At 35.1% G+C, this 27569-nt stretch overlaps 2 protein-coding genes across 6 annotated transcripts; one reads left to right on the forward strand and one right to left on the reverse strand.

The window, feature by feature from the left end:
* Window positions 1-2668: 2668 nt before the first annotated feature.
* On the reverse strand, window positions 2669-10793 carry LOC131538054 (transmembrane protein 114). Its single transcript, XM_058771858.1, is given in 5 exon segments — window positions 2669-3771; window positions 5373-5510; window positions 10299-10337; window positions 10340-10375; window positions 10468-10793. Coding segments are annotated over 5 exon segments (624 nt in total). The 5' UTR covers window positions 10646-10793; the 3' UTR covers window positions 2669-3538.
* On the forward strand, window positions 10790-25916 carry mettl22 (methyltransferase 22, Kin17 lysine). Of its 5 annotated transcripts, none has more exons than XM_058771856.1 (11): window positions 10790-10819; window positions 12439-12581; window positions 16543-16788; window positions 16868-16908; window positions 16996-17140; window positions 21553-21623; window positions 23468-23546; window positions 23825-23905; window positions 24088-24190; window positions 25040-25208; window positions 25429-25916. In XM_058771856.1, exons 2-11 carry the CDS (start codon window positions 12476-12478, stop codon window positions 25459-25461), a joined length of 1074 nt encoding a protein of 357 aa, XP_058627839.1. In that variant the 5' UTR covers window positions 10790-10819; window positions 12439-12475; the 3' UTR covers window positions 25462-25916. The 5 variants fall into 5 exon arrangements, with proteins under 5 accessions (XP_058627839.1, XP_058627838.1, XP_058627840.1 ...); XM_058771855.1 differs by lacking the exon at window positions 10790-10819 and adding an exon at window positions 11791-12010; XM_058771857.1 differs by lacking the exon at window positions 10790-10819 and adding an exon at window positions 11816-11838.
* Window positions 25917-27569: the final 1653 nt, after the last annotated feature.

Raw genomic sequence — 27569 nt, forward strand, 5'->3', positions numbered from 1 at the left:
TAATTAGTTACTAAGGTCAATTATTCTACAGATGTTAAAATATTTTTACTGTAACATTACAAAAAAAAAAAATAGTTTAGGAGGAGGCCCAATAAATATTGATAGAAGAACTGTTGATATTGGTGGAGGTATTTCTTCAAGCATGAAATAGAGATTCAAAATTCAAAACAAAAGAAAGGCACTATTTCTGTCCACCGGCAGAGGGAGACAAAGATCGCATAATGTAGCAAAGGCCTCGGAAAAAAAGGACGTGGAGCTTTTCATCAGTTCTAAGAATCTAATCAAAACGTCTTCAGATAACGCTGTAATCAAGGTTGAATGAATGACTGTGATCTCATCTCCACAGGAGAAGAGACGAGTTCAAGGTCAACCTCAAAAAGCAAGGCCTTAAAATATTCAGATGGAAGTGGAGCAGAAGGTCTCTGAATATAGTATTACATCTCAGTTTTGGCCTGACATTTCTGCTCATTGGATTGTCCTCAAAACAGCGCCTGAGATATGATATTTGCTATTACATGTGCTCATGTTAAGATGCATTTTTTAAAATCTTGTTATCGTCTCTGATTTCCTGACGTTTATTGAAACTCCTTGTAGGATAAATAAACAAATCCATCATTAGAGCATTTTTACTTCAAACTGCTGCTAAAATACAAGTCCTCTGTCCCTAATATTGCTTTCTCCAGTGAAAAAGCTGTCTTGTCTGAATCAGGAAAGAAATATGCCCAGATCAAGCACTGTTTACATGCAAAAACAGTTCTAAACGAATATGTAGGTAGATTTTGTAGCTTTTCACAAGCGGTTAACTGGGACTAGATTATTGTGGATTACTTGTGAGTTATAGTGATGTTTTTATCAGCTGTTTGGACTCTCATTCTGACGGCACCCATTCACTGCACAGCATCCATTGGTGAGCAAGTGACGTAATGCTAAATTTCTGCAAAACTGTTCTGATGAAAAAACAACAACAATAACTCTTTAAAAAAAACTTTACATCTTGGATGGCTTGAGGGTGTGTACATTTTAATTTTGGGGTGAACTGCTCCTTTAATAAGCAAACCTAATAGTTTGTCATTGTCTTATGTATGCATATCCTTCAGTGTAATATATAAGCTATTCTCCATTCAAAGTTATTTTATGTTTTGTATTATGGCCTTATAAGAAACTACATAATAATAGTAATCATAATATAAAATCCATATTCATATATTCAGCACTGCACTTTGGATTTTTTAAGTAGGATTTGCAGTTTCTTTCTATTGACAAATAATATCAAACCCACTGATAATTTTTCACCCTGTCAAATCATCAAATTACATTTGCATTGTCTCATTGATTTAAACAGACAAACAACTATGAGGGAAGATTTACATACTTTTTTACATTTCGATTTTGAGATTTAAGCGCAAGCTGATTCTGTTCAAGTCATTCATCATCTTTGTTTACACTGATTGTGATTTTCTTGTATTACTTCCGAGTCGTCTCACACAAGCCCAAAATCAATACTTTTCACCTCTTAGATCACCGAGATCAAAATATTTGGTGAAACCTCTGTAGCAAGAAACCTCCAGCACTGACAGTACCTTAAAAGCATTAAATATCCTAAAGAATCTTTTCTACAAGTCTCTTAGATCAGTAGGCCTAATTGTAGAAATCAGGTATCTATCAGTCAGACAGATGCAGCAAGGTTGTTTGTTAAACTGTGGTGTAATTTCCGGAATAATGCAATGTCTGTCGTCCATTTACAGAATGGTTTTATAACAAGCTATCTGTGAGGGACAGATCCAGCCATCTGGAGAGGGTGAAGCATCTGCTTTCATCCGTGCAATAGCCTAGTCATAATTTAATTCAGTAAGGAAAGATTTAAGATTTTAGTCTTAATAAAACTATATAACCGCAAATATTTATTTAGCAAGATCTAGATTTCAAGTATTGTATAGGTCAGATTGTTAAGTATAGGCAAATTCACATCACATCTGGATTATTGCAATTCTCTATTTGCAGGCTTTCCCAAAAAATTCTGCAGCAAGAGTCCTTACCTCCACTGACTTACTTACTGCATGATCTTCACTGTTTACGCGTGGCATCACGTATCCACTTTAAGTTACTGCTTCTATCATTTAAGGCACTAAATGGTCTTGCACCACCATATCTGGCTGAGCTACTCCACCCATACTGCCCTGCCCGGTCGCTTAGATCTTCTGAACTTGGCCTTTTGTCCATCCCTCGTTTTCAGTTGGCTACTGTAGGTGGAAGGTCATTCAGTGTTAATGCTCCTAAATTATGGAACTCACTACCCCTTACTCTCCATACCATCCCATCTTTGTATGTTTTCAAGAGTCAGTTAAAAACATGTGTACATGTTGTATGTGTTGTATGTGTTTTCATATTGTATTTGTGTCTTTATTGCTTGTGTGGATGTACTAAACTACTTTGCATATGTAAAGCAACCTTGGGCTACGGAAAGGCGCTATATAAATAAAACTTTTTCTTATTCTTCAAACTGGTTTGGTCTTATCTAAGGTCTAAATTAGCACTCTACATGTAAATCAGCAGGTATGTCATTAAAAAAAGTCAATCAGAGGGCAAGATAATTAATTAAGAAAAGGTCCATATAAAGATCCATCAAAATTCAATATTAAGATCCATATGAAATAACAACATAAAGAGGCAAAACGGATGTTTTATTGTGATTTGAAAAAAAATAAATTCCTAAACAGGCAAAATGAACATAATTAGCATAATTAAAAGACATTACGCAAGTATACGGAAAAATGCAATAGTTGACAAAAGTTGTTTCTATACATCAGGGTCTTACATTTTTCACATGTATTTATTATTCTTATTAGGTCACACTTTATTTTAAGGTTCAATTCTCGCTAGTAACAAAACTACGACTTTTGCCTTAATAAACTCCTAAGTTTTTAAGTTCAGGTGTTAGGTAGGATCTAGGATGTGGTCATGCAGAATATGTGCTTTATAAGCACTAATAATCTGCCAATATGTAATTGCTAATAAGCAACTAGTTAATAGTAAGAATTGGTCCCTATACTCTTAAAAATAAAGGTGCTTCAAAGGGTTCTTCACAGCGATGCCATATACGAACCATTTTTGGTTCCACAAAGAACTATTCAGTCAAAGTTTCTTTAAATAACCATCTCTTTCTAAACTTTTTATAATCTGAAGAACCTTCTTTCACCACAAAGAACCTTTTGTGAAACAGAAAGGTTCTTCAGATGTTAAAGGTTCTTTATGGAACTGTTTAGACCAAGAGGTTCTTTTAGGGCATCGTGAAGCACCTTTATTACTAAAGTGTTACCTAGTATTATTACAATAATATATTACAACCCCCCTGCAGTTAACCTCTAATAACCTCAAAGACTGACCCTTGACCTTACTAAAATTGAACACTTAAATGTACTGAAATGTTCATTACCCTTTTAAAATATAAATATGTAAACATTGATTTAATTTTCAGTATTTGTATGTCACTTTTATTTCATCCTCTCCTGTCCTTAGAACAGTCCTGATTGAGAGCATGTCAGTATTCGTGTTCTTCCTGATTGGTCAGCTGGCTCACTCTGGCTGAGGTAAGCAGGAACGCCACAGCGGTACAGAGTTCTCCAACAAAAGAAACAGAGGCTAAAATCAGAGACCAGCCAAAGTAAATCTTGATGTCCTCCAGGGTTTTGTGGCCAGAGATGTCCACAGCCTCTTTGAAGGCAGCCGCAGAGTAAGCCATGTAGACACAAATTCCAGCCAATGAGAGCACAGCTGTAAAGAACAGAGAAGGAAGACAGATGTGTTTAAGGCATTCTCCACTGGTTTTATATTGTAGAAGACCGCAACCTCTAAATTGATACCGGACAGGAATCACACCTGATAAACGGTCACGTTTTTACAATTGTTTTATGTTATGTCTTTTGGTTATTAAACTCACTTATGTCCATTTGTGTTATTTCATAGATTTACGACTTAACTACTCTTCTAAAATGTGTAAAATAGTAAAAATAAAGAAGAAGGTGTGTCCAAAAGTTTGACTGGCAGTTAAATTTATCTTGGAAATGGAAATGCATATTTTGTGAATGAACCAACACAACTTTTGTTCCGCCGTCTGTGCAGCAGTGGCAAACAAATGATAGTCGAACACAGCCCTCCACAATGAGGATCATTGGAATTCATGCTGGTTCCCTTTTTACTTTAAAAAGCCCATGACGTTTGAGAACCCCCATCAGTTCCTGCTGGTATCTCAAAGAAGAGGCTGATGAATAATCTTCAAGAAATTCAGTCATTTATTGGCTGTGATCTGTAATCTGGTGACATTTAGGGGCATCGCTGCTTTACAATGATTGCATGTTTTCAAATCAATTTGATTACATTCAGAGGCCATGTTGGGTTTAGTTGTTGCCATGGCATCTGCAGACCAACATTTTTTGAAAGAGACAGACTTTTATCCTGAGAGGGATTTTCTCTAGTGTCTGTGTAAAAGAGTAGCAACAGTTAAATGCAAAGAAAAAGGCTCTTCCCAAACGGTGAATGTGATTTCACCAAGCACAACACATGTTCCTGGATCAATGTCCTTCACTGAAAAAAATGATTCATTGAATTTACTCAATTTTTTTTAGGTAAGTGGTTGCAATCAATCTATTTTAGCTACATTTAAATAAACAAATTTAGTTTACTAACTTTCAACATATTTTTTTTAATTAAATGTAGCTAAAATAAATTGTTTGCGACCACTTACCTTAAAAAAAATGTTTCAGTGTTGTTGATCCTGGAACAACATCCCAAACAACCAATCAGAACTGAGGGATACATTTACAGGAAATGTCTGTTTTAGGTTTATACCAAGGGTTAGGTGCTTCTGCACCCTTGTTATTCAGCTATCATTTCCCTATGATTGATTTTTGGGATAAATTATGGGTAGGGATAGGGTTAGGTCTATGTTTTGAGGCAGTAATGTTGTTCCAGGATCAACATAAAATGTTGATCCATGAACATGTCTTGGGCTGCTGTGATTTTGCCAAGACATGTTCATGGATCAAATGTCTCTTATGCATACAGCTATTGCAAAAACATTTATTTCCAAGAGCATTTATGAATATTTTATGCTAAATAATATAAAATACAAACATAAACAAAATGCTAAAGATTAAGAGAACAATTTTGATCTTACTTCTCAAAATTCAGCACCCGAAGTCAATATTGAGACTTCATTTTTCCATCTGTTTTTTTTTGTTGTTGTTGTGAAGCTTATTCATTACTATCAAAACTGTCTAGAGCTCCAGATGCCCTGTCAAGCGTGATGTTGGCAAAATGAATATTCATGCCACACACGAGGATCAATCAGAGGTGAAAGTGAGAGTGACGCTCACCACCGAACAGAAGCAGCACTCCGGTCAGGAGGAGCAGCAGGTAGGCTCGTGCCAACATACTGATGAAGCCCAGCATTCCTCCGATAAACAGCACGATCACACTGAGAGGCAGCAGGACGATGAACGTTCCTTGCATGTCTGGAAAGAGAAGAGATCTGGATGTGTCAGTGCCAGTCACAATCCCAGTCAATTCATGCAGATTTTTTCACTAGTGGGTCCAGTCTTTGTCATGCAAATTGGACTCATTTGACGAACGATCTCAACAAACGATCACATTGCCTGACCACATACCAAATAAATTTTGTCTGTCTACTTTGAAAAGGTTTTGTTTATTCATTCTGAATGGTAATCAGCATAATTTCAAAGCTTTATGTAATGATGTTTGTTCCTCATTGTGTAATGTGTGATATTGGGATGAAGCTGCCATTTGTGCCAGAGTTTCCCCAGATGCATTTAGCAGCTGGCACATTTTTGACAGTTTTGATGTTACATGTGAGGTCATATATGAATGTATTCATGTAGAATAAGAATATTTCATAGATGTCTTAGGCTTCCATACCGCTCATTCACAGGCTTTCTAACCACTGGGTTCAAAATGACTTAATCCTGCAATCTTTGAGCAGCCCAGTAATAATAATTAGCCTATCGTTATTAAAGGAAACGGCTGGGTGCCAGCCTGAGCAGTTGAGTGAATGAGAAAAGCTCATTTGACTTTCTTTGTGTAGACTGGGCGGTCAAAACTCAGCTCTTGAGACTTTGTGAGTACTGTACTATTCCCTTTGAATTACCCTACTACTTTATGTCAGTGGTGTTCCACATCTATAAAAATGTACAAATTGAACATTGAAAACCATGTGTAAAATTACCGTATGTATGTCAATAAATTTGAAGTTTTGTAGGATACATGCATACATTTATGTATGTACACTCTCAGAAATAAAGGTACAAAAGCTGTCACTGGGGCGGTACCTTTTCAAAAGGTACATGTTTGTACCTAAAAGGTCCAAATACAAAGTATACATATTTGAACTTAATGGATACAAAAGTGTACCATTTGAAAAGGTACCGCCCCAGTGACAGCTTTTGTACCTTTATTTCTGAGAGTGTATATAGATGTTTTTTTTAAGAAATTCATACTTTTATTAAGCAAAGATGCACTGAATTGATCAAAAGTGGCGGTAAAGACATTTATAACGTTACAAAACATTTCACATAAATGCTGTTCTTTTGAGTGTTATTTTATCTAAGAATTCTGAAATTGGAAATGTTTCTTAAACACATTAGAATGATCATGTGACACTAAAGACTAGAACAATGTCTGCTGATTTATTTATTTATTTATTTTTTGCCATCACAGGAATACATTGCATTCTTAAAATAAGCATAAGTGGTGAGCATAAGAGTCTTATTTCAAAAACATACATTTATTTTAAATTTTATTATATTTTTTATTTGCCATAAAAATAATTTTAAATAAATAATAATCATTGTACGTATATCTACATCAGCCCTATTTATATCATTTATGTAAACACACACATGTATTTTATATTGCCGAACATGCTTGCCAACATTATTAGAGACCATTAGAGTTTGTATTGATTAGAGCGTTTTAAAAGAAAGATGGACAGTCCTTGTGCATCTATTAAGCATTATGATTAAAGATAGTACAGCATGTTCAAAGAGATGGATTTTCTTTAATGGCTTCATTATGGACCACAAAAGGCTGTTAGTCATGATGGGATGTGAAGGAGACGAGAGACCAAAAGCTGTTTTTTTTTTTTTTATCATATGATGATCTATGAATTTAAATGCCGTTATACAGAAGGACACAGACATTTAGACTGCTTTTTTTTCACTTTAGTAAAACATGTTGATTGACTTCAAGAACAGTCTACTTTTTACGTTAATGCAAAGCCCAATTCAAATTGTTGGTCTCCATATTGACATGTTTGGACATTTTCTGCAAAGAAACAGCAGGCAGTACAGACAGTGACAGGCTGTCATTCACGATCAAGTCAAAGATCACACTGTCATATTATAATCAGGCCAGCTATTATTTTCATTCTAGAACAGTCACAATATGTCTATCCGTAAGGTGATTGAATTGGACAGGCACATTTCAATCTTCTTTCAGTGTATTTGCACTGTTTTTGGAGCAGCAATAAACATTTAAAAAAAAAAAAGCTGTCCACGGTTATGTTGAACACATATAAGGTGTTTCTTTTACCGTTTATCCAAGGATTATCTTTAGGCGAACAATCCAGCAGATGCAGGGAAAGACATATTGAACTCCTCCAGGGGGGAATTTAGCTAAGATTTGTGCAGCGGCTACTATCTAATCAAAGCAGCATCCTGGCAACCCAGACTTATTGAGTCTATTGTTCAAAGCAGAACAGAAACTAAATCCAATCGAGCCAGTTTAGGGGTCTTGAATCTGAGATAATCTTGGTTTTACAACCTCATTACAGTCTCTTGTGGCAGGTACAGACAATGTTTCAGGTGTGGACAGAGAGCATGTGAATTTTAAAATCTCATTCAGTCCTACGCAAGTGCCTTGAATGGCTCAGACAGGAACATTATTTGATTGTGTATGATGTACGGGATAGATAAGAAGACTTTTTTTTTTTTTTTTGGTTGGTTGGTTGGTTGGAGACATTTTGTATCTCATTTTCCTTTTGCGTTTCTTAATGGCTTTTCTACAGTCATCAATACTATAAATTATTAACATTTTGCAAGCTGCAATTGCAATTCTACATTTATTGGCTCATTTTAAAACAAAATAAATTATTCCTGGTGATTCTTTGGCACTAAAAAGATGTGAAATTTGGAGTGATGTTGTAAATTAGTATAGGTTATGGCCAACAGCCACGTTGAAATTACGAAAAAAATAAAAATCAAAACAAAGGAAATAATGTTGTGGGGTGTGCTGGCAGGTGGGCTCACAACATTAGCAGAGAAACACATGGTTCACTGTGGTGCACTTTTTGCAGCTGTGTTTCTGCCCTCTGATTGAAGAGTGTTTCCATGACAATCCAAAAATAATAGGGCAATTGGAAGGCATTATGTTTGGTTTCTTAGCATATAAGACATTTAAATGATGGCATTCAGGTGAAAATGGTCTTTAAACATTGTTCTCACATTGTGTCATGGATTCGGTCTGTGCCCTTCCGTCAAATTGCCACCAGAGGTCGCTCACTACTTTGGACTCTTGCACCACACTACTGTTGCACTTCACTCCGGACTGCAGTTCCCATCATCCATTGCACTGATTGCGCATACACAGCTGAATTCAATCAGACATGCTACATAAGCCATGGACTTCCTCTTTCTCACTGCCGAGGATTGTATAGCGTTTATCTCTCTCCTAGCGATAGCTATCCGACGGAGCCTTGTCTTAGTCTTAGTCTTAGTCTTAGTCTTAGTCTTAGTCTTAGTCTTAGACTTGCCTTGCCTATTTTCCCGTGTTCTATTCTTGCTTGTGTATTTTGGATTGCCCTATCGTCTTGCTGTTTGGACTATGTTTATTAATAAAAGCTTGCACATGGATCTGCACGCCTCACGTCTCGTTCGGCCTGTAACACATTGTTCCTTGTTCTCGCAGTCTATGAATTTAAATACATATTTTAATTTATTTCTGTGCCTTTAACTGTAGCATGCAAATATACAAATATATATATGCAAATATATTTCCTATAAGTTTGCAGCCCATGTGCAGTTATCATACATGTGTTCAAAATTACTTTTTAACCCCTTAACTGTCACTCACAGTTTTGAACATAGTGCACTATCCAAACTTAAATTTTTATAATTCATGAATGAAAACATTTTGTAACATGATTTTGATGTACCATTTCCATGGGAATGCAATGTCTGATTTTAAAATGGGTTTCAAAGGATGAATTTTGAGATTTTAAGTTTTCAACTGATATATAATTTCTTATGATTTCTAATACGTAATAGAGAAAAAGGCAACTAAGAAGACTTTCTGTGACAAAGGTCAGAACTCCTGTTATGATGTAGATTTTTCAGGTCCACTCTTGTCATAAATTAATCTATTACTTTTCCTACATAATTTTTTAACCAAAAAAGTGGTAAAATACCTATTTAGGAGTCTTAGACCTTTCCAATGATATATAGTTTGTCATGATTAGATTAGGATTTAATTGTAAAATTGTGAAGTAAACGTAGGCGTCCCACAGAGGGGACGGTGACAGTTAAGAGGTTTTAAACTTCTGTTGAATTAAAAATTTTTTTTAAATTAAATGGCAATGGGGGAAAACAAAACAATATTAAAAGGGATTAAGTATTTTTGTCTTTTTTTTCTGTTACTATATTTGTTTTAAAATTGTCAAAATATCTTATAAGGCTGTATGTTGTGATTTTGCACCTGTTTCTGTAATGTAAACAGGTAATAAACGGTGTGGCTTCCTGTAGATGTGTTGAAGTTTCGCTCCTCTGCTAGTCGTAAATGAAAGATTTTTCTGTTTGTTCAGCTGAGATACAACATAGAAAGTATATGACCTTGGTTGAATGACAATAATTCATGTTAAAAAAAATCAATTAAGAACAAGAACCTATACACACACACACATACATATATATATATATATATATATATTCAGTTCTTATTCAATATGCTTTCTGCTATATATATAGTTGTTTAGTTATGTTTTATTATTGCTTTACAGAACAGTTAGGCTAATAAAATGCATATTTTATTTTATATCAGATACTTTATCAAAACCTTGAAAATGAATATTTAAATAATTAAACACAGAGCATACATACTGCAGTAGTATAAAGCCACACGAAGGAGTTTTAAACTAAACAGATCACATCCTTCTGCAACGTGTTTGCTGAGTGAAGGTTATTAACAAGTACAAAATCATGAGATATGAGGATGATATGACACATCAATCTTACTTAGTATCTGCCTTTGCGATTCTGATAAGGTTCTTCCTGTTCCAAAGGATTCATAAATGGCCAGCATTGGTTATGAACTGTAAAGAGAGAATAACTTAATCCATCTACATGAAAACCTCATTAAAAATCACAAGCAGAATGTCGAACACAAACATGTAAAGTGACTTACAGTTACAAGTCCTCCACAGTCCAGAATGTGAGCTCAGAGACACAGATGAGCTGTTTTCTCTCTTAGAAGTGTCAATGATGTACCAAAAGTCGGTTCCAATTGCCAGAACGAGACCAACAAAGCTGAGGACACCAAAGGTGGCCACAAAACTGGCCAAACCTGTGAAAGTGATTTTCATTTTGTCTGAATGCAGTGTTTGAAGAGAAACTCCTCCTTCTTTAGTGCTTTACGTGTTCTTCTTTCCCTCAGCGCTGCCCTTCTGGAAGCCCCTCGCTGGATGCTGTGCTGTTTATCTATTAACTGCTACTGTAGGGCGATTTTACCAAAAGAGGGCAGTATGGTCTACTCTCAGGTAGGCGTTCTCTCTCTCTCTCTCTCTCTCTCTCTATGGTTGACTTTGAACTGTGGCACAGATAAAGACCACTGGTGATTAAAAACCACAAAACATGATTAGTCATGTCGTAATTGCTACAGATGCTTTCATCCCCCCTCTCTCATTAGTATGCAAACCTTTGTTTGTTTGTATCAGATGATTACCACAGGGACCTCTAAATTAATTTAATTGGTAAAGTCTTGCAGCTCACGCCTCCAGTCAGTTGACAGGCAGGTTTCTGTTCCTGTACGATCAAAAATCAGAAAACTGAGTGAATGAACAATGTTCTCTATTGACAAAATATCAATAATAATAATAAACGTTAATTTAAGCGTTTTATAACATTTTTAGAAATTATAGTAGTATACCCTAAAGTTTTTATTTTTTACAGAGGTTTTTAACAGCAATTATCATTAATTATTATTATTAATAATAATAATTATTATTATTATAGCAGTGAAACGGGTATTATTCTATCCATAATAATTATATAAATATAATAATAATGATATTGTTGTTGTTATTATTATTAATGTAAATAATATACTCGTGAAAACATTTGATAATTATTTAAATCGTTTTGTTTATAAATGTGCCAAATAATAAAATAAAATTCAAAATTAATAAAATTAATAAAACCAAAGTTGACATATGGAGTCATAATGGAATACATACAGTACTGTATATTTAACTACTGTATATTTAATAATAATAATAATAATAATAATTATTATTATTATTACAAAATCAACATAATCTATAATAATTATTATAATAAATTAAATAGCATAAAAATAAATACTGTCAAAATATTTGATACAAATATTTCTGATTTTATTTCAATATTAATAAAAAAGAAACTTACATTACTTAATACAGTAATTGCATTCATACCATATAGCTATGTGTCATGCGCGTTCTACTTTGGAACTGTGTTCAGAGCGGTTTTACACACACGGTCTGCTTTTAATGTAACACTCATGCAAGTCTAACCTCTCGTAAGCTGCCGTATAACCTTACTTTAAGGGATCTTAACATCTCGTTACGCTCATATTTTAGTTTGATTTAATATTCTTGGCTACACTGTAAAAATTATATAAAGTCCTCATCGTCAGCTACTCGGTAAATATTGGCAGCTCTTTGCCCCAGAGCTGATTAGAAGACTACGAGGTACGAAGATACTGCACACAAACCTAGACAGTACTGAACTTTCTGAGCCAAGGTTGTGACTCCCAGTGAGCTGACTACCAGGTTTAAGGGCTGAAGTACTCGCTCTCTGTTTAGCTGCGAGAAAGTTTATAGGAAACGATCAGAAAGAAAGTGGCTTTTGAGTTACAGACAGAGTAGTGTATGGTCACGCCCACTTCAATATATTTCTACTCAGACAAGATTAAAATAGCTTTCAGTCGAACCCAAACAAATGCCAAGCGTTCAATTCAAGTTGTCTTAAACTTAGCCTATAGAGAAGTTCTGTCTTAGTTTCCCAATCCATGTAAAATGCCAAATTTATCATAATTTCTCTTAAGTGCGTAAGGACGTCGTAATGCATTTAGGAAGGATGATGAAATGAATATGAATGAAATTGCTGTATTCCCCAGAGCTGCGTCCTTGATAGAGTGCCATGCAGACTTGGCCATGGACCAGGTCACATTTAGAAGTGACACTGTTCTGTCTGATGTGCATCTGCTGTTACCAAATGCTAGCCACCTCATGAAGAGACTGAACAACGTAGGACAGCCAGGTAAGAAGAGCTGGCAGACACCTGTGCGTCTTTTTGCGTGTGTTTGAAATAAATACTAACTCCTAACTGCAAGGCTTCTGTTCAGCGAGGATGCATTCAATTTGACGTTGCTACTAAAACATTCTATTTCAAATAATGCTGATTGTCAATACTGAAAATAAGAAATGTTTCGTGAGCAGCAAATCAACATCAACAATCATATTTGAAGGATCACGTGACAATGAAGATTTGAGCAATGACTTTGCTCAGCTTTGCATCACAGGAATAAACATTTTGGCACATTTTGAACATTTCATGCATTTATTTATTTTATTTTTTTGCACAGGGACATTATATACTGCACTTATGTATGTTAGTATACTATTCTAAACATAACTTATCTATACACCATGTATCTTTTATCTCTCTCTCTCTCTCTCTAGGTATATACACACGTGGTCAGAATTGTTGGTACCCTTGGTAAATATGAACAAAGAAGGCTGTAAAAATAAATCTGCATTATTAATCCTTTTGATCTTTTATTTTAAAAAATCACAAAAATCTAAGCTTTCATTGGAGAATAAGAATTTTAAATGGGTGGGGGTATTGTGAAATAATAATGTATTTTTTTTCAAATACATGTTGGACACAATTACTGGTACCCTTAAAAATTCTTATGAGTAAAATATATCTGAAATATATTCCCATTCATATTCACAATTTTGAGCACTCCAGGGTGATTATGAACATGAAATTATCCAGCCATGGCTTCCTGTTTAACAGAAATATAAATAGGAGGGAAAACAAAGCCCAAATTCCAAATTAATCATCCATCACAATGAGAAAAACCAAAGAATATATTTCTGATGTGCAGCAAAAGATAATTGAGCTTCACAAATTAGTGAAGCGGCTTTAAGAAAAGAGCTAGAGCAGTGAAAATTTCCATTTCCACCGTCAGGGCAATAATTAAAAATTTCCAATCAGCATAAAATGTTACGAAACTGCCTGGAAGAGGACGTGTGTCTATATTGTCCTAATGCACGGTGAGAAGGAGAGTTTGAGTGGCTAAAGACTCTCCAAGGACCACAGCTGGAGAATTGCAGAAAATAGTTGAGTCTCGGGGTCAGAAAACCTTAAAAAAAATTGTCAAACAGCACCTACATCACCACATGTTGTTTGGGAGGGTTTCAAGAAAAATTCTCCTCGCTCATCCAAAAACAAACTGCAGCATATTCAGTTATCAGACACGACTGGAACTTCAAATGGGACTGGCTTCTATGGTCAGATGAAACTAAAAAATGAGCTTTTTAGCAGCAAACACTCAAGATGGTTTTGGTGAACACAGGGATAAAAAGTACCCCATGTGTACAATGAAATATACTGCTGTATTTTTGATGTTGTGGGCCTATATTTCTGCTGGAGGTCCTGGACATCTTGTTTAGACACATGGCATCATGGATTCTATCAAATACCAACAGATAAAAAATCAATAAGTGACTGACTCTGTTAGAAATCTTATAATGGGCCATGTTTGGATCTTCCAACCGTACAATAATCCAAACACAAACCTCAAAAACAACACAAAAATGGGTCTCTGAGCACAAAACCAAGCTTCTGCTGGCCATTCCAGTCCTCTGACCTGAACCCTATAGAAAATGAGTGTGTGAACTGAAGAGAAGAAGCACCAACATGGAGCTGGGAATCTAAAGGGTCTGGAGTGATTCTGGATGAAGGAATGGTCTCTGATATCTTGTCAGGTGGTCTCTAACCTCATCAGGCATTATAGGAGAACATTTAGAGCTGTTAAACTGGCAAATGAAGGTTTCAAAAAGTTTTGAATAAAAGGATGGCGTTAATTGTGGCCAATGTGTATTAGAGAAAAACATTTATTTCATAATGATATTTCCCCCCATTTTAAATTCTTATTATCCAATGAAAGGTTAGATTTTTGTGATTTTTAAAAAAAATAAAAGATCAAAAGGATTAACAATGCAGATTTATTTCCACAGCCTTCTTTGATCATATTTACCAAGGGTACCAACAGTTCTGACCACGTGTGTGTAAATGCATATATATATATATATTTCTATTAATTGACACTTATTTTTGGCATGTTTACAAATGACATAATTTCAACGCAGTGCTCCGTATTACACATTTGAGAGTTTGTCATTAGTAGCTATAACCTTTTGTGTTAATAGGTTTGACCTTTAGTAGGCTGTTAGCCCGTAAATGACCAGCAGGCAGTCATTTCAGATTTATTTATACTCTGCTATATATATATATATATATATATAAGTATAGGATTTTTATGTGGGCAAATTTAACAATGAACACTGCAATTTCTGCCAGTGTTATGGCAAGTATTTTTCTTTTTTTTTTTCTTTATCTGCTGTGTTCCAGGTCGATAATGCCCAGGCTCACAGCATTTATCACCACAAGGTCCTGGTCTAAGTGCATGGAAAGCAATGCTGGGTGGCCTATTCTGGCCCTTAAACCCCTGATGTGACCATGAGTGCAGTTGCATAGCCTGTGATTAATTTTCCTCAACAGAGCAGCTAGGCTCAAATCAAGCTTAAATTATACCATACATGACCTATCACTATTCTTAGAAAACAAAAGGAGACAGATTTTGAACGCCTTGGATGAGGCGACCTTTACAACACTAGACTGGAGCTCACACTGTAAAACTGAGCCTTACGGTTCTGCTCTTGAATAATAAGATGCATGCTGTGCAGACTCCATCAGCCAGAATTCACAATTTTAAACTTTTGATGGAAAGTTCTGTGCCCATACTTTCTCTATCAATCAAACTTTTAAACATAGTCCATTAGTAATTAAAATAATCCATTTACATCTCTGTTGTCACAAATACCATTACAGAATATTTTAAATGCAGTATTCTTTGATTTAGTGTTGTACAACTGCAAAGTTGCAAGCCCAAAAATGAGTTGCAAGTCAATTCGTGGTTGTGAACAGGGAGAAACCAGTGAGATTTTTTATTTTTTTTAATAAATGAATATCTTTATATTTTAGGACATATTAAATTGATCAAAAGTGTTAGTAATGATATTTATGATTTAGTAATTAAAGATTTCTATTTTAAATAAATGCACTTCTTCTTAACTTTGTGTTTCTCAAAAAATCTTGAGAAAAAGTATCATGGTTTCCACAAAAATATTAAGCAGCACAACTGTTTTCAACATGAATAGTAATAAGAAATGTTTCTTGAGCACCAAGAAATATTACATCAGCATATTAGAAAATGTTCTGAAGGATCATGTGACATTGAATTCTGGAGTAATGACAGCTTTGCCATCACAGGAATAAATTACCTTTAAATGAATATTAAAATATAAAGCAGTTCTTTTAAATTGTACTAATATCTCACAATATTGCTGTTTTCACTTTATTTTTGATCAAATAAATGCTGCCTTGTATTTAATATATATATATATATATATATTATTTAAAAAAGTCTTACTGACCCCAAACGTTTGAATGGTAGTGTATATACAAAATAAACCTTGTTTCTAAGGGCCAAAAGGATGTCAGTTGGCTAACATAATAAATGGACCTCAGGGGAAAAACGGATAAAAAGTATAATTTACATTAGTCTCTTAGGTAAAGCATACAGGGAAAAAAAAGTTTAATCAATACCCTTTGTACCCTTTGTCTTTTTTATCACCACCGCAAAGAAATCTATCTAAATGTTTTAAAGACTCTTTTCTTAGAAACTTAATCGATGTTCCTGTCAAAGGCAGACTCATGCATGATCATTACTAATAAAGAAAAGACAGAAATCACATATCTTCTGAGTGCTAAAAAGCCACTCTCATTCTGTCTGTCATCATACAGTAGCTGACTCAACATCTTCGTGTCTGCTGCAGCTGAGGCTGCTGTGACCATTCTAAGCCAGTTATATCAGTCAGTTCACACCTTTGTATATGATCTGAAAATGGATTTGCATCTGTATGTGCAGTCTTCACTTCAAAGTTCAGGATTCTGCGGGACTCGAGCGGTGAGTCGCCTGTCCGTGAGAGCACTGACGAATCAAGTGTTCCTCGGGATGAAGATGGGGACCTGGATGTGGTCAGGAGGCCCAGATGCACCAGCTGTAACAGGGATGCAGTATGTCCCATTATCCTAAGTCAATCTGCAGCAACGCTGACTGACGAGGAGGAAGATTCTGAGGAAGAGGATGGTGCCCGTGACATCATTAAGATTGGTGAGGGCTGCATTAGAGATGTATGTGAATGAATGGATTTGTTCTGTCACATTGTATGATTTTAAATGTGTTTTAACAGAGCATACTATGGCGACACCTCTGGAGGATGTAGGGAAACAGGTGAGGACAGTGATGAAGGGTGATTATGCAGTACATCTACTCCTCTACTACATTTACATTGTTTAAAGTTGTCATTTGTCATTGCAGATCTGGCGTGGTGCTTTCCTATTGGCCGATTTCATCCTGGCACAAGCAAGCATGTTCAAAGGCGCCACTGTCCTTGAGCTTGGAGCTGGAACAGGACTGACCAGTATTGTCGTGGCAATGGTGGCCAAAACGGTGTACTGCACAGGTGGTGATATGAGTTTTTTTTTTTTAGTTTTTACCTTTGAAACTTTTTAAAACAAGCAAAAATAGAGAATAATACAGTGCCGTGAAAAGGTTTTTGCCCCCTTCCTGTTTTTTAATTTTTTTGCATATTTGTCACACTTAAAGATTCAGATCATCAAACTAATTTTAATATTACACAAAGATAATGCAAGTAAATACAAAATACAGTTTTTAAATGATGATTTCATTAAAGGTCCCATGGCATGAAAATGTCACTTTATGAGGTTTTTTAACATTAATATGAGTTCCCCTAGCCTGCCTATGGTCCCCCAGTGGCTAGAAATGGCGATAGGTGTAAACCGAGCCCTGGGTATCCTGCTTCGTCTTTGAGAAAATGAAAGCTCAGATGGCCCAATCTGGAATCTTCCCTTTATGTCGTCATACGGGGAAAGGTTACCTCCCCTTTCTCTGCTTTGCCCGCCCATGAGAAAATGAGCTACTTCCGTGCGAGGTGAGCGCAATATTTTTTTTTCCTCGAGAGACATCATGGCTTGCAAACGAGCGAAGCATGACAGTTGCTCAGTGTTTGCATGTACAAACGAACACCAAAGTATTTTTTTAGTTCCTTCATCCGAGCCTATGGCTAGCATTAGCTACATGATAATAACTGTAACAGCATACATAAACAAACCAACTAAAGTACCGTATCCAGACACAATATTTTAAACTAACCATTCGGAGACATCCTGCTGTACTTCTTCATCCGGTGCTTCTCCATCCGGATCAGATTCTGGGTCAAACTGAAAAGCTTGAAGGACTGTGTGTCTACGAGCCATTGCGATACATCCACTGTCAACATTAGCGCATGGTAGCGCAAGCTGGTTAAGGCCACACACCCACCCTCCACCTTGCCCCGCCTCTCTCATCCTTAAAGCTACAGACACAGAAATGGCACGTCCTAAGGAAAGCTCATTGTGGGATTGGCTCATAGTGGCTGAAATTCTGCACCAAGGCTGAATTTCGGGAAACAGACTTCAGATACAGTATTAGGGACCACTTAGGCCTATATAAAAGCATCCAAAAAGCAGCATGTCATGGGACCTTTAAGGGAAAAAAGCTGTCCAAACCTACCTGGCCCTACGTGAAAAATTAATTGCCCCCTCCTATTAAATCATGAAAGAACTGTGATTAAACGCATTATTTTAGAAAGCTGAGGTCAATTTCACTAGCCAAACCCAGGCCTGATTACTGCCAGACCTGTTGAATCAAGAAATCACTTAAATAGAACCTGTCTGATAAAGTGAAGCATGCTTAAAGGGATAGTTCATCCAAAAATGAAAATGTGATGTTTATCTGCTTACCCCCAGGGCATCCAAGATTTGGTGACTTCAGTAGAACACAAACGAATATTTTTAACTCAAACCGTTGCAGTCTGTCAGTCCTATAATGCAAGTCAATGGGCACACAATCTTTGAGAGTAAAAAAAACATGCTAAGACAAATTCAAATTAAACCCTGCGGCTCATGACGATACATTGATGCCCTAAGACACGAAACGATCAGTTTGTGCAAGAAATAATTTTTTTTAAAAAAATAGTATTTTTATCATTTTTTACCTCTAATACACCACTATGTCCAACTGCCCTGAGCGCGTGCACGGCATCCGGTGCGTGACATCTGTATGTGCTCTGGTGTAGTGTCAATGTATCGTCACGAGCCACAGGGTTTAATTTGGATTTGTCTGTGCATGTTTTTTTTTACTCTCAAAGATTGTGTGACAGACTGCAACGGTTTGAGTTAAAAATATTACTTTGTGTTCTACTGAAGAAACAAAGTCACCTACATCTTGGATGCCCTGGGGGTAAGCAGATCAACATCAAATTTTCATTTTTGGGTGAACTATCCCTTTAAAGAGCAACACATCATGCCACGATCTAAAGAAATTCAAGAACAGATGAAAAACTAAATAATTTACATGTAACAGTCTGGAAAGGGTTATAAAGCCATTTCTAAGTCTTTGGGACTCCAGCAAACCATGTTCAGAGCCATTATCCACAAATGGAGAAAACTTGTAACAGTGGTGAACCTTCCAAGGAGTGGCCGGCCTACCAAAATTACTCCGAGAGCACAAAGACGACTCATCCAGGAGGTCATAAAAGAACAACATCTAAAGAACTCCAGGCCTCACTTGCCGCAATTAAGATCAGATCCTCTTGCGGCTATATGTTTTCATGTATAAAATCTGTGATAAGTAGAGATAGATAGATAGATAGATAGATAGATAGATAGATAGATAGATAGATAGATAGATAGATAGATAGATAGATAGATTTTTATTCAGCAAGGATACATTAAATTGATCAATTGTGACAGACTTTTATAATGTAACAAAATATAGTAAATGCTAAAATAAAGTAAATGCTGTTCTAATGTGATGAAATAATAATGAAATATTATTAATGTTTCTTGTTACATTAAATCAGCATATTAGAATGATTTCTGAAGGATCACGTGACACTGAAGACTGAAAATCCAGCTTTGCCATCACATATTTATAATACATTTTAAAATATATTCAAATAGAAAATGGCTATTTTAAATTGTAATAATATTTCGCAATACTGTTTTTTTTATTGTATTTTTGATCAAATAAATGCAGCATTGGTGGGCATAAGATACTTTTGAACGGTAGTGTATTTATTGTGATATACAACAAAATTAAATGTTAGATGCATGCTATATATATATATATAAATAACAAACTTAATTGTGTATTATTTATTTTTTCCCCAAAATTACATAAATGTAAATGGTTAACAAATTAACCTGTAGAGGTATAAACAAATATTTTGTAAATATCCATATCCAAAAATCTGAATAAGGATGTTTTAGTAGCCTTTTGGAAGTGGTGTGGATGCAGTGATTACTATGGGTTTTTTTGTTTGTTTTTTTATCTTTGTCTTGATGATTGCTGCCATTTTTAACCATTTGCTTGGTTAAAAATTGGCATGTCATTTTAAAGAGAGAGAAAAGAGCTTGGAAAGGCAATAAAAGACAGCATTATCTTCAGAGCGCCTCTTCGTAATGGTCCGAGGCCACAGAAAAAATACACAGGCTTGTAGATATTACACCCAGATGTTATTCACAAGAGACTTTTGTTGTGCGCTGTAATATTGCCTTAATTCATGAATTGATGTTCGTGTCTGTGTCGGTGTATGTTAGCAGCGTATGAACAAAAGCTGTTTCTAGAGTTTTTGAGAGAGAGAAACATTGATTTCTAACTTCAGTGTTGAGTAGACTGGAAAAGCTAGTGTTTTGATTGCTCTGTGCGGATGGTGTCACAGTATTCATTAACACACTCGCTCCTGTGAGATTTGTGTTGGACCTTTTCTAAGTCCTCTTATTATTTCACTCTATCCCTGTACAGAGAATTACAACAGAACTACAATTTAAGGGCACCACTAGATTATGATTAAAAACTAATTTGATAAGTAATTTATACAGTACACATCAGAAAGAAATGTTCATTCAAATCAAGCATGAACTGGGTTAAAAGGCTTCCACAAACATATTCCACAAACACATTGCACCAATATAAAAAATTCTATCCAAAGCAGTTAGCTGATAATTATTTTTATGTCTTGGCCAATAACCAAATAATGACCATTATCAAAATACATTTTGTCTAATTGAAAATACAACACTGAAATCTGAATTATTGTATGTGAATCCTATTTGAATTTGCATTAAAACATTATAAATGTACAATATGAAAAATGGATATTCGTTTGGAGGTTTGCTAAAGATCTAAAGATGTAAAATTATGGAAAATGAGCATGCACAATTTAATGTCTAATCATGGCTGCTAAAATAGAAAAAAACTCTAATATCATAACTGTTATGGTAACCTGTATATTGTGTATCCCTATTGGAATAAATAAATAGAAACATAAGTGATGTACATAACATGTTTACTCTTACAAGGCATTTTTAGAAAAGACCATAAGTAGAATTCACTTCCACAAAGTCTTTGTAAACTAAGGTCTTATTGAAGTTTGGGACTCTCCCTTTTTTTTGAATATGGTTGGTCAGGTTGCCCATGTCCGCACATTATCAAGCTTGATCAAACCTGATTTAGTCTCTGTTTAATTTCACACCAGTAATACTTGAACACATTAACATGTCAGTGTTATGTAACTCTCACATAATAAGACACTAATTTGTTTTCAGTCTCATTCAGTTTAATAGTGTCATCTCTTTCTTTTAAGCAGTCTTTTAACCTGCACTGGTGTGTGAATTAGTCACAGTACATCACAAAACATTTCAGCTTTGTGATTGGCTTCAGAAGATAAAGAGCTTGTTTTGGATGGATGAAGGTTTTTTTTTTTTTTTTCATCGTTAGCTCACTAAATGAAAACATCTTTGTGTTTTGCAGATGTTGGTGACGACCTTCTGAGCATGTGCCAGAGAAATGTGACTCTGAACAAGCAGCACTTTGAACCCCAAGGTAAACATTAACACCATATCAAGATGTTAAGCAGCACTCACTCATTAGCGACAGCTTTTAGGCCCCTTTTCATGCTGATAATCTGTCATAAAGATGGAGTAGCAGAGTGCCTATGTGTGTGCTCCTCTGTTTTGTGCCACCTTAATTGTGTATACAAGCCAGTTTTTCCGTGAAATACAGTTTGAATTTAACATAGCAGGACTGAAAAAAGCTTGTGAAAATATTTTTGCTCAGTTCATAACTGATTAATGTACTAGATCTGGGCTACAACCGAAGTGTTTGTCTGGATGTACTCCATAATATCTGGTGATAAGTTGAAACTAGATTTTCACATTTTCTGAAGAAATCGAGGGTGCTGCGTGAGCTTGTAAAAGTCCCCACTGAGGTGTTGCTATGTGGTTACTGAGGCGTTCTAAGTGGTTCTACTGTGGGGGCACCTGTCAAGAGAGCTCAACCTCAAGACTTGAAGATATTCTGGGTAGGTTTGCACTGGCAATTCGTGAGGTCCTACTTCCATTGGGACATTAAGTTCCCGCTAGGGGCTACTAGCTGTAGGTTGTAAGATCTCAGTGAAGTGGTGTTTTGTCACATAATGTGACATTGAACTTTACACATTTCTGTCATGACAGCTCTCTGAGAGTTTAGCATAGTATTGTTCATGATAATGTTAATGTGTTTGGTCTTGGCGTAATAGATTCTGCTGCTGTGGCAGAGAAAGTGCTGAAACTTGCTACTTCCAATACATCCACAACATACTGCTGTGAGCATGTAAGAAATACTGCTGCTGCAAATATAACATACATGAAATAACCCCCCATATAGCATACATGAATCACCTCGTAGCAGATCTATACAGGTGGAGCTGGGGAAGGTGGAGGGTTTCTGAAGTGCGCTGCAACTGCTACAGCAAGCACTAGCCAAGTATTTGAATGTTGAGCAGCAAGCTCATTGGCTGCTGATACAAAAAGAACCAATCAGCTGCTATAATGATAATGATGTGATTATATTTCATGACAGAACTTCGCATTTATTGAACTAAACTGAAACCACACCGTACTGGCTTGAACTAAATAAGTCTTGTAAACAAGTCTTGTTAGAGCTGCTTCACAGCAAAATTTGGATTTGATGAAATTTGCATCGTGTTATTTTCCTGTTTATTATTGTGAAGCTGTTTTGAGACAATCTGTATTGTACAAAGCGCTATAAAAACCAAGGTGACTAGACTTGATTGAACTTTTATAAGTCTAATAACCAGCCCTCAAATTTATAATCATAAGCTGTGTTGAAAAGCCATGAACTTCAGTTACAAATGATGCTTTAAACTTTTTCCTAATTATTTAAATAAATTAAATTTCCATTGAAATACAATATATTAATAACAATGAATAAAATGTGTGTATTCAAATATGTAAATATTTAATATTCAGGAACAGTGTCAAAAGAGGCTAAAAATACTAATCCAGCTAACTGTAAATGTTATTTATTTATTTTATTTTATTTTTTCATTTTAATCTGTTGTGTGTGTATGTGTGTATATAAAGTGACACTGGGCAACATTCACTTGTACTCTGCATTTAAATGGATTCCATGCTGAACAGTCTCTATAAGCTCATTTATTCACATAATGTTCTCAGTCTTAAAAATATAAACAAGCCTAAAAGTCAACATTATCATATGTTGAAAGGATAAAGTCTGTCAGCTAAAACATGAGCTCACTGATGTAATCCAATCAGTCTACCATTTTATTCAACACATTGCTCATGGTAGGAGGTTTCCGTAATGCTTTTTGTAATGGATTTCACACAAATAGGAAATTTGATATTATTTTTCTTTCCTTCGTCTTGATTTCCCTTCTATACATCCAACAGAGAGCGAAATAAGAGTGCGGCAGCTGGACTGGATGGCAGATGATTTCTGCACAGGTAAGAATTGAAGGAGAATCAGGTGTGTGATGCTAATCGGTGTGATTTAGAGCCAGACCTGAGATCCTAACATGGCCAGTTGTACCTATTAGAGTTGCGTAGTCTGCTCACCTCCTGTTGAATCCATTTGTAAGTGGGAAGTAGAGTCTATCTGAGGGCAATTGACACAGTATAATGGACAGGGCTTCCTCACACTCATAATACCATGTGAAATAGGTCTTATGAAAGTCAACGTGTGGTTGTCATCTCATTTCCCCTCATATTTCAACTCTCCCCAGATGCTGATTTGGAGTTCTGCTGGACTGACGCAGAAATAGCAGACTTACATGATAATACCACTTTTGTGATCGCGGCAGATGGTAAATTTGCAGAGTGCTTTTCATAATTATACAATGAATTCATTGCCTTAAAAACTGCCACAGACTGGAGAGACTATTAACATAATGAATGAGTAGATGAAGGCGCTCTCAGTGAGCATAATGAAAGCCTGAATTATATGAATTTGTTATTTGTTAAGGATGTTTTTGTACTTCCTCTTCAGTGTGTTATGATGATGATCTTACGGATGCTCTGTTCAGAACATTGTACAGACTTGCGAGCAACATGCGGCACCCCAGCACAACCTACATCTCCATAGAAAAGAGGTTAGAATGGCCTATTACCACCTCACCAGGACATTCAGATCACAGTCACATATGCTTGTTGCTTATTTATTAGCATTCACGTTCATCATTGTAACTGTCAACAGTAATAAATTAAATTTAAGGAATAAAATTTACATTTAAAACATTAGTACATAAATAATAAGTTTGTATATATTAGTAAGAACATCAAATGCAATCAGATTTGCTTGAGAAAATATTTAATAAATTAAATAAGTAAAATAATTAGTACATATATAAAATAAAATAATTAGTGTGCATTAGAAAAAAACAACCACTATGATGAAATATTAGCTACTGTATATTTAGATTTTTTTTATTACATTTTAGTGCACCATAAAATGCAAAAAAAGTTTGAATATATTAGGAAAAAAAATCTATATAAGCAAATACCAGCTAAGATATATTTTGCCTGAAAAAAATAAAATAAAAAAATTGTATACAATAAAAAATTAGTATACATTGGGAAAAAGACCCCTGTAATGAAAAATTAGCTGGGTGTTTTTTTACATTTTAAATGAAATAAGAATAAAATTAGTACATAAATAAAATTATTAGCAGACAGTGGGAAAACACTGTCTGCTCTTTCTTGAATTTTAAATATTATTAAATCAATTACATTCAAATAAAATAATTAGCAAATACATACTAAAATAACTGAAACAATTAATATACATCTGTTTTAATATAATGACATGTTTGCTATTATGTGTGGTTATTCTCAGTTTGTCCATAGTCTTAAGAAGGATGCTTTTGGGGCTAGCAGACCCATGCTAACCAAGAAAAACCTTGACCTTGTGTTCCAGCATGATGGTTTCTGTATTTCCGCAGATTAAACTTCACGCTGAGAAACATGGACGTGTCCTGTGAAGCTTATGATCACTTCTGCCACTGTCTAGACCAGTTACAGCAGATGACAGATGGAAAGATGAATTTCACGGTAGAGCCTGTGAAGAGCTCCTTTCCTCAGTTCTTTCAGTATGAAAGGGTGGAACAGCTGGTGAGGAGCACTTGTCTGTGTTTATTTACTCAGTAAATCATTCAATTGTTTCTTTGAATATGCATCATATACAATGGTTGTCAGTTATTTTGTTAGCTTGTTCTGATCCCCTCGAGCATGCTTTTGTTACTGCCTTTAGGGGGAGCTGTTGATTCTTGAAGTAGATATTGTGTTCTGATTAATGGTGTTAATCAAATGTTATGTATTCTCTCCTCTGCAGGAACTTTGGAAGGTGACGGCAGAAAGACTTTAATATATAGCACCAAAGGTTTTTATGCTTTTAACACCAGGATTTATAATGTTTGCAGAATTAATCTTTGTAATTCCTATTTTACTTAAACGTGAAATTCAAGTCCTTAGTTTGTTAATTTGCTTAAAAGTTATTTATTAAAAACTTTAATAAAAAAGCAAAGGTTTTTCAGTGAAGGCCTTTCACTTTTCTTGTGAAAATTGATGCAAATGTATGTTTTACTGTGACCTGCTTGTTTTTCAAAGGATCATTGGGAGAGACTTTGGGGCATGTTTTATGAAATTTTGAAAACAAACACAGAATGTATTGTTATTGGGGTAGTATATTATTACCTGTGCCAAAACTGTGTTTCGGCAAATATGCATTTTAAGACACTGAAGAGAAGGAAAAGATGTTTTTCCATTAAATGAATTATGCTTGAGCTCACATGTTGGTGTAAATGAATAAAATGGTTTAATGCAGCAACACACAGGTGAAGTGGCTGAATGTTATTTGTGTGTTTCCTTTCTCTGAACACTAGAGTGTGCAAGAGTTGAGACAGGAACATGCTCACCTCATAAAGTAGATGAGTACAAAATCTTTGCCTGGTCTGACCAGTATTTCTTGTTTTGAGTAACTGTTCATGAAGCTATTCAATTTATAAAGGAACCTGGCATGTGAATTTGGTTTACGGTGTTTCAATGCACAGTTGGAAGGTAGAGAGCCTGAAAACAATAAAAATGTAAATAAATTCAAATGTAAAATAAACTTAAAATGTAGTTAAACTTGTTGCTACCTTTAAAGCTAAATGCACACATTTCCCCCAACCAATTAAATGCATCTTTGCATTTAAATCCATTTTGTATGTACATACAACAGTCTTTGTAATATTGTTGTGTCCACTCTGACTGTAACATTTACAATATGGGAAATATGAAGTGCTGACAAAACACTGGTGATGCTTCTTGCCTGGAATTGGTGTTTTTGAACCAATCTTTTAAGTGAATGAATCATTCTCGTTCACTTTCATTCCCTCATACTTCACTCACTGACTATTTTCCTACCTCTGAGACTGACAGTAACACGAACCAATAGCATTCGAGTAAGGGGTGTTAAGAATCATTTAATTGGTTGTACATACTAAACGAACACGCCCAATTCACTTAACTAGTCTGAATCACATGTAAACAAAATGAGGGAATGAATATGATTTGAACAGTTATTTTTAAACCTTTATAAAATTATTTCAAATAAAAGACATTATTTTTGCTAACTCAAGCAGCATGCATTAAAAAGAAAATAAATAAATAACCTACACAAAATAATTAATGACAAATAATAATTACTGAAATATATAAAATTCAAGCATAAATTAAACTTATGAGCGTTTAAGAATATAAATACTGTGCATGAAAAATACTATAGTAATTTATAGTATATACTAGTGTTTTTGAACCATATTATACTAATGTGTATTATACTGTATATATCATAGTATTTACAACACTTTGTTAATGAATGCTACAGCATACTGTAGTATTAACTATAATGAACTGATAAACTGCAATAAATACTGTAGTATACTTTAGTTTTTACTACAGTAAACTAGTGTATTGTAGTATAATATACCCTATATTTGTAGAAAACGTGGTATTGGGTAGTAATTTGTTTATAATATATTACTATAGTTGTTATATTGCTATATACTGTGTATACACCACAGTAACTATAGAATTATCACAACAAATTAATTCCAGTACTTGGTTCAAAAACACTATAGTATTTTTTCATGTAAGGCATTCCATTTTTAGCTGCTTTTACAATTGTAGCCAATGCAGCTTTTTATGCAGCAGGTTTTTAAATTTGAAATTTCAAAAGGTGAGTGGAATAATTAGTATGTGTGACAAAATATATAAGCTAGGCTACTATTTTTGTATTCGTATAGCTTGATAAAAGTCACGCTCTGTAATTGATAACAGAGTGAAAACCTACTTGGCAATAATTTGTGCAATTCTGAAACGCAAGACTCAAAGTACATTTGCAGACATGCACATTTAAATCATTTTGGACTGTTTTGAAAGGAATCGGTTGGACGAATGATTCAGTAACTCACTCATAACGCAACCTACTGG

This window comes from Onychostoma macrolepis, chromosome 03 (assembly GCF_012432095.1).
Source record: "Onychostoma macrolepis isolate SWU-2019 chromosome 03, ASM1243209v1, whole genome shotgun sequence".
NCBI classification, from domain to species: Eukaryota; Metazoa; Chordata; class Actinopteri; order Cypriniformes; family Cyprinidae; genus Onychostoma; species Onychostoma macrolepis.

Excerpts from the sequence above, each read along its gene's own strand:
- mettl22 (XM_058771852.1), top strand. The coding sequence starts at position 12,407 with ATGAATATGAATGAAATTGCTGTATTCCCCAGAGCTGCGTCCTTGATA. Across the intron at positions 12,582-16,542 it reads GAACAACGTAGGACAGCCAG|TCTTCACTTCAAAGTTCAGG; the intron begins GTAAGAAGAGCT and ends CTGTATGTGCAG. Across the intron at positions 16,909-16,995 it reads TGGAGGATGTAGGGAAACAG|ATCTGGCGTGGTGCTTTCCT; the intron begins GTGAGGACAGTG and ends TTGTCATTGCAG.